General features: G+C 52.4%; 1 protein-coding gene across 1 annotated transcript; it reads right to left on the reverse strand.

Moving 5' to 3' along the window:
* Positions 1 to 279: 279 nt before the first annotated feature.
* On the reverse strand, positions 280 to 1,236 carry LOC127189968 (olfactory receptor 226-like). Its single transcript, XM_051147020.1, has one exon. The coding sequence runs from the start codon at positions 1,234 to 1,236 to the stop codon at positions 280 to 282; it is 957 nt and encodes a 318-aa protein (XP_051002977.1).
* Between the last annotated feature and the right edge of the window lie 6,527 nt (positions 1,237 to 7,763).

Below are 7,763 nucleotides of genomic sequence, written 5' to 3' on the forward strand. Positions count from 1 at the left end.
ATATGTTGACATCTCAGTGTGCTACGGTCCGCTCTGCTCCTCTCAGGTGAGAAGAGGCGGCAGCTATAGGTTGACCATGGTTTGTTGGGAAGAACTCTCACGTGAGGATAGTTATGCATGCGTTCAGGCAAGGGCTCCTGAGAGGCCTGGGACCTAAGAGCCATGTTCTGGCAGCTGGCTGGGGTAGTCATAAGCAGATTCAGAGGTTGGTGGAAGGGTGTGGCAATCTGTCTGCTCACTCAACTCAGGCCTGGTGAACTTGGAGAAGCATGATTCTTCTTAGGAGGAGGCCCCCAAAACCTGAGCTGCCCGCTGCAGCACCTTGTGCAGCGCCTGCTTGACTTCCTGGTTCCGAAGGCAGTAGATGATGGGATTGATCAGGGGTGTGAGCACCGTGTAGACAACTGACACAAGCTTGTTGTAGTCGAAGGAGTAGATGGCACGTGGCCGGGCGTAGATGAAGAGGGAGGCGGAGTAGAAGATGACCACCACAGCCAGGTGCGAGGCGCAGGTGGAGAAGGCCTTCTGCCTGCCCCCTGCGGATGGCATGCGGAGCACCGTGCTGAGGATGGCTGTGTAGGAGAAGACAGTTAACACCAGCGGCCCCAGGAGGATGAGCAGGGCCAGGAGGAAGTCGACAAGCTCTGCCACTGACATGTCAGAACAGGCGAGGTTCAGTAGTGGGGACACGTCACAGAAGAAGTGGTTCATGACGTTGGGGCCACAGTAGCCCAGGCGGGAAATGAAGAAGACCTTCCCCAGGGAAATGGTGAAGCCAGAGAGCCAGGAGCCACCAGCCAATAGGCTGCAGAGGCCAGGGCTCATGATGACCGGGTAGCGAAGGGGGTTGCAGACGGCCACATAGCGGTCGTAGGCCATGACACCCAAGAGAGCACACTCAGTGCAGGCCAGTGCCAGGAAGAAGTACAGTTGCGCCATGCAGCCTGTGAAGGAGATGCGCTGGAACTTGGGGGAGACCAAGCTGAGCAGCATCTTGGGCACTGTGACGGAGATGTACCATACCTCTAGGAAGGACAGGTTGCTGAGGAAGAGGTACATAGGCTTGTGCAGTGAGGGGCTGGCGCGAATCACTGTGATGATGATCAAGTTCTCTGTGATAGTTAGCATGTAAGCCAGCAGGAAGAGCCCAAGAAGACTCAGGTGGAGCCCCAGGGAGCCCGGGAATCCCACCAAGATGAACTCAGTCACATCTGAGCTGTTGCTCCTGGCAGACATGGTGCCTGTGACTCCACCTGAGGGAGCAAAGGAGAGGAATTAGGTATGGGACGGGCCAGCAGCCCCTGAGATGAGTCCCTTTGGGTACAGAAGAGACATAACCCTCATGTACCCCCTAACCCCACTGCATACAGCTTGCCTCACATTGACTGTGGCATCCAGGCTTGCTTCTTGGGGCTGACAATCCACCTCAGCACATATCAGACAAATGCTGTTCATACGGAAGTACATATCCTGCCACTGTGAGGCCATCTCTGAGGCCTGACTGTATAGCAAATAGCAGCTGGCATGGCAGCCTTGAACACTCTCCAATGCCAGGCTGGTTTTTCTGGCCTTAGGCCACATCCCCTGAGTTAGGGACAGGTCATGACTGGGGTCACTTTAGGCTCAGGAATGAGTGAACCAGGCCATCAGTATCAGGAGAAGGGGCTCAGGCTGTCTTAGAGTAAGTGGCCAGGCTTGAGGAGAGGTAGCAAGGAAGGAATCCTGGGGTATTGAGAGGGATATGTGGTCAGAGGGAAGGGCCAGCCTAGCCGGAGTGATGGTCGCTCAGCGAGATTCACCCCATGGGATTCAGCTCCACCGTGCAGCGTTGCTGGCACCCATAGACCCTGCAGAGGGTAGAACTGCTAGAAAGACAGTCACGCTGAAGGTAGAAGTCAGCTTCCCTTCTTACTTTGCAGAGGAGCTAGGCTCTCCCAGCTCCCCTTTCCTGGCTCAGGTGCTTCCCACACTAGGCCTCCTGAAACATGGCTGCATTTAGTCAGGGCCGTTGCACTTATTTGAAAATAAATGTATCTGGTGCTGGTGGGACGGTTCAGGGGCATAAAGTGCTTGTCGCACAAGCATGAGAGTCTGAGTTTGGATCCCCTGGGACTCGTGCAGAGCTGGACACAGTAACATGTACCGGCAACCCAGCATTGCTGCCAAGGGATGGGAGGCAGATACAGGAGAATCCCCAGAAATTCATGGATCGGCCTGCCTGGTACATGTAGTAGTGAACAGAAAACCTTAAGCAATGTGGATGGAGAAGACTGACGTTTGAGGCTGTCTTCTGATGTTTACATATGTGCCACAGCATGCATGTGCCTGCACACACACACACACACACACACACACACACGTACGTGCGCGCACACATACACACAGGTTAAAATATAAATACATAAATAAAGCTTTTCAGAACAAGGAATTCCCAAAATTTGTGGATAAATGGATTGAGCTAGAAATGATCATGAGTGAGTTAACCCAGAAGCAGAAAGAATCAAATGGTATATACGCACTTATATCTGCATACTAGCCCAAGGGGCATGTCCCACGAAAGCCTTCACTTACCAGGAAACTGGGACAGAGGGGAGGACATCCTATTGGGACTCTAGATGAGAGAAGCATGGGAGAATAGCAAAGTAGAAGGATCCAGAGGGTCCTAGAAACCTACAAGTAGAACATTATGATAGGCAGATTTGGGCCCAGGGGTCCCGCTCAAACTAAGGCACCAGCCAAGGACAATACAGGAGGTAAACTTTAAACCCCTACCCAGATCTAGCCAATGGTCAGAACATTCTCCACAATTGAGCGGAGAGTGGGATATGACTTTCTCACGTACTCTGGTGCCTCACATTTGACCATGTCCCCTGGAGGGGGAGACCTGGTGGCACTCAGAGGAAGGACAGCAGGTTACCAAGAAGAGACTTGATACCCTATGAGCATATACAGGGGGAGGTAATCCCCCTCAGGAACAGTCATGGGGGGGGGAATAATGGGAAAATGGCAGGGAGAGAAGAATGGGAGGATACAAGGGATGGGATAAACATTTGTAACAAGAATAAATTAATGAAAAAAAAAAAAGCTTTTCAGGTTGAGTGGCAGCAAAGATTTCTGCTTGTTTCCATGGTTAGTGTCTTGGCTGTCCTTGATGTATCCTCACAGGACCACAAGGTAAAGCCCACTAGTTTGCTGGACCCACTGGCTTATTTGACAGAGAACATATTTAACCAGGGGTAGCTGAGGACCTGTCTCCATTTTCATTCTGTCTCTAGAGTTCTGTTAGTAAACACAGTTAGTGACCAGCACAGAGCCTAGCCTCCGCCCATTCTGTAGTCCCCAGCCATCCTGGGAAGGTATTCCCCGACTAGGGCCCAAGCTAAGCCTCAGGGCTGAGCCTGGAGTAGAAAGGATGGCGCTGTAGGGGCCTCTGATACTAACCAACAAGTAGATCCTCCCAGGGTAGCGCCTCTGTCCTCTGTCCCATGAAGTGGCCCTTGGAGTAAGAGTGGAAGATGGATTCCTGGAAGGATGGCTTTTTAGCCATGCCTAGGGCTTCCCAGGTACCACCTCTACTCCCCCAAGCATTTTGTGGCCCTAGGGCTATCCCAGCATGCTGCGCAGGGCCTGAGTAAGGGGGGGGGGCATTGATGTGCGGCTTTCCCCCAAGAGACCACAGATGTAACAGAGTGCTGGGACAGGAGCTGGACTCACATGCACCATTTTCTTGGGCTACGACTGTGAAGGACACCTCCTACCCACCAGCCCCAGACTCTTCTGTCAATCAGGATTGTGGCAGGACTCCCACTGGCTACCTGGACAAGCCAGAGCAGACACCATCCCTGCCCCATCTGCTCACAGAATGGGTGGGAGGAGTGCTCTAAATATAGGGAACCCCACAGGTTACCTGCCCTGCTGGCTCCATGGAGCAGGGAAGGTCTACAGCTCTGTAGGTGCCAGTCCTGAGCTGGTTGAAAAGGACAAGTTCACCTCCAACATGGTGACAAAGGGTACTGTGCAACAGATGGTCTGGGTAGGTCTAAACAGGGTTAGGCTTGGTTGTCTGGGAATCTCTTGGAAGGTCAGGTACAATGGTCTTGGCAGGTCTTATTAGACAAGGCCTAAGGGATAGAAACTCTTCTTTTGCACAGCTGTGTCATGGATACTGCTGTCTCTGAATGACCCGTCCGGGAACTGAGCTAGGAAAAGCCAGGCCTTTCCCTGATGCAGCCCTGCTACCTCCAACCGCTTTCTGCTGAGATCTGCTGCTCATCTCTTTCAGCTGTTTCTTTCTCTGAAAGGAGAAGCTGCTGCTTTATGTGATGGGAATCACAGCCTAAGGGTCTGACACAGACAGGTGGAGACCAACCAGAGGGTGCCAGGGACCCAGAGGTGCTGAGCCTGGAGCCTGAGCTGCCTGTCTTGGACTTGGAGACACTGTGGACAGGCGCCCAGGAAGTTCACATGTAGCACACAGGTTCCTTCAAACCTAACACCTAATCACACACCCCGTACTTAAACTTAGGTTTGCTTACAGGACATCTAGGCTTGCCTTCACGCCACATGTACACATACCATGCACAGGGCCTCAGGAGGATGGCAGATTCCTGCCACATAGACAGATAGGCCCTCAGCCATATCCACCTCTGGCAACACACAGATAGCCCATGAAAGAAACACCAACCTCCCAGCTTCAATACCCACCCTCCACCACATTCCCACAGACATCAGTGGATGAACACAGCTCGGAAACAGCGATGATCTTAAAAAAATGGACATGTTGTCCCTTCACATGGACACCTGCCCAGGAGGAGCATGGTCACCAGAAATCAGCTCCAGCTTACTGTTCAGCTAGGCAGCAACTCAGGTTTATACAGACATGTGAAGGTACACCCAGACACACCCAGACACACACACACACACACACACACACACACACACATGTTTGCATGTATAAGTGCACAGCCAGAGTGAGGCGTATGCAAATACATGGGGCGTTTGTACAGGCTCAAGAAGACGCACACACAGATACATACAGATGCACACGCAGGTGTAATAGACAGATGCACACAGGCACATACACAGATGCTCACAGACACATGCAGGCACACATACAGGGGCACACCCAGGCATATATATATATATATATATATATATGCACACACAGATACATAACACACAGCAATATGCTGTCATACATAGCCTCACAGACACACTCATGTACACACACAGGGATGCACATAGACAGACACAACACAAACACATGTACTTACAACAACGCCCCTGGCCCCCAGCTCTCACCTGAGTGGAAGCTAATGAGGTTTTTAGGTGGTGAATCTGGGTGTGAGGCTGTTCTGACCTTCATCCCACAGAGAAGCTCAGCATGCAGAGAAGCTCACTGTGAGAAACGGTGGCCCATGGTTCTGGAGGGAGACGAGGAACAGGACTGGGGCTGAGAAGACTAGCACCTGACCGCAGGCTCCCAGGATCCCCTGACTCTCAGCCAAAACCAGCCCAGGAACTTCCCTTCAGGAGAGGGAGATGGGTTTTGCCCTTGGATGGCGTCCAGGTTGTTGGTGACCACTGCAACAAGATCACAACATGGAGGGCACAAACCCAGAGTTTGGCTGCATGAGTGGCCCCACTCAGTGAAAGAGAGCCCTCAGAGCAGAGACAAGTATCAAAGTTGAGAGATGGAGCAGGAGCTCCTCCGGCATCCTGTCCCACTGCACACGGGTGGGAATTGGGAACCTGTGTTCTCAGGTCCCACCTCACCCTGTGCCTCAGCATAGGGAAGTCAGCCGAGAGCTGGGAAGCCACTGGCTTTGCCCCATCTTGCCTCAGCCCGGCATGCTTCTGCAGAATAGACTGGGCATGTGTGTGGGAAGCTCTTCTGGGTTCTGGCTAAGCAACTAAGAGGAGAGATCTTGCCTAGATGGAGCTTTGCAGACGGCTGGGGCTAGGAGGATGGAGTAGAGGCCACTCCCTGTGCCTGTCCCTGGGTGGTTCTGGTAGGTTGCTCTTACCTTATCCTCATGTGGTCCCTTGAGACTGTGCTTGTCAGGCAGCCTGGCTGTACTGGGAGAAGACGGGCGTTTGCCCCAGCCAAAGACCTCAGGGGCAAGGCCGGTGTAGGAGGCATGACATGGGAAAACAGACCCCTTAACACCTAGTAGGGGCTCAAGGAACAAGTCACCCTGGGGTGCTGGGCCCCTTGTCCCTCTGCTCCATTTCAGGTTCAAGGACGTGGATACCTTCCTATCTGCCTGCTCAGAGCTAGTCTGTTTCACCATCACTTTCCTGGTCCATAGACAGTCTATGTTGAGAATAGCAGTGTGGGATGAGCTATTAAAGAGGACACAGGACCCTCTGTCTCAGCACTGTGACCTAGGAAGACCATATTCATGGCTCTGCCCTTGCTGGGGGCTGTGGTGCACTATCTCTGTTCCTCGGCCAGGGCAGATATGGCAAGTATCTTTCCAAGTGTGCCCCATGGGTAGGTTTGACTTGAAAGTCCATGGTGATATTGTATATAAGCTAAGGGGCCAGAAGTCAGTGGGTAGTGATGGGAAAGTGTCTGGGTTTGACAAGGAGGCTACAGGCCCAGCACGCACAGGTAAAGAGAGGCCATTACAATCATAGAAGACAGTGGATCAGCTTTCTGTGGCTAGGGGACCTGCACTTGTCACATGGTCTTGGGTCTGAGTGCTGATGCAGTCCAACCCATGGCGACTGTCTGGGACCAACATCTTTGGCTCCATGGCGGCCCCCTCAAAACCATTTACAAATGTTAGTTACTCACTTCCTCCTCAGCCATGTGTATGAGGTTCCAGATCCCAGATTCAGTGAAATCTTGGTTTCTGCAGGTGTCCCAGGTGTGAGGATGAGATGTTGTAGGTTTTGATAAGGGTGTGGTGGTAAGGGGTGGGTATTGTGGTAAGTGGTACAAGTGGGGGCTGTTGGGAACGAGGCCTGAAGGTGGAGAGAGCTAAGGTCCTTCCCCATCCTTGGCCACTCTTCCACAATGGAGCCCCTTTCCACGGATAGTCCAAGAGTCAGGGCACAACTTCCTGTGCCATGCTGCCCCTTTCCCACCATTGCTCCAACCTCTAGGCCTGCACCAACAGGCTTTCTTACTCTTAGTCAACCCCATTTCTCAGAAAAAAGCCACAAGGTGGGGAGCAACTTCCTGCTTCGAGTGACTTTATCTGTGCCCACAGGCATCCTGAGGGCCTCTGCGGCTTTGCATGATGGCCTGGTTCTTTCCAGATCTCTCTAGTGCCCTAACCCTCCCTCTGCACTCCTTGCCCACCATTCTCCCTTGGCTTCCTGTTATCAGCACAGAAGCAGCTCTACCCTTCTATGCGAGGAGAGAGCAGAAGCCCCAGCTCTGAGACGTGCCTTCTTTCTGTCCTTGTCCCTTTCTAAAATTTGCAGGCCCTTCATGTTAGAGGGACTCTTATGAGGGCAAGAAAGGGCCCACCTCAACAGGCTGTCCGCCCTCTCCACATTTGGGAAGTCCCCAGTGAACATACCAAGTCTCAAACACGCTTCCACACGCCTCGCTCTTCAGGCAAGGAGGGAGTCCCAACACACTTCCGGTTTATTGTAGGTCAATCTGTGGAGTCTTGTGCTCCCATAATTGCACATCTTTGTAAGACTGGGGCTTCCAGCCCATCAACTTAACGTACTTCCTCATTTATTTGCATCCTCTTTAGTGTCCCTCAGGTTTCTGAATAAAGGTGTCTCGAATATTTCATGGG

Source organism: Acomys russatus, chromosome 5 (assembly GCF_903995435.1).
Source record: "Acomys russatus chromosome 5, mAcoRus1.1, whole genome shotgun sequence".
NCBI classification, from domain to species: Eukaryota; Metazoa; Chordata; class Mammalia; order Rodentia; family Muridae; genus Acomys; species Acomys russatus.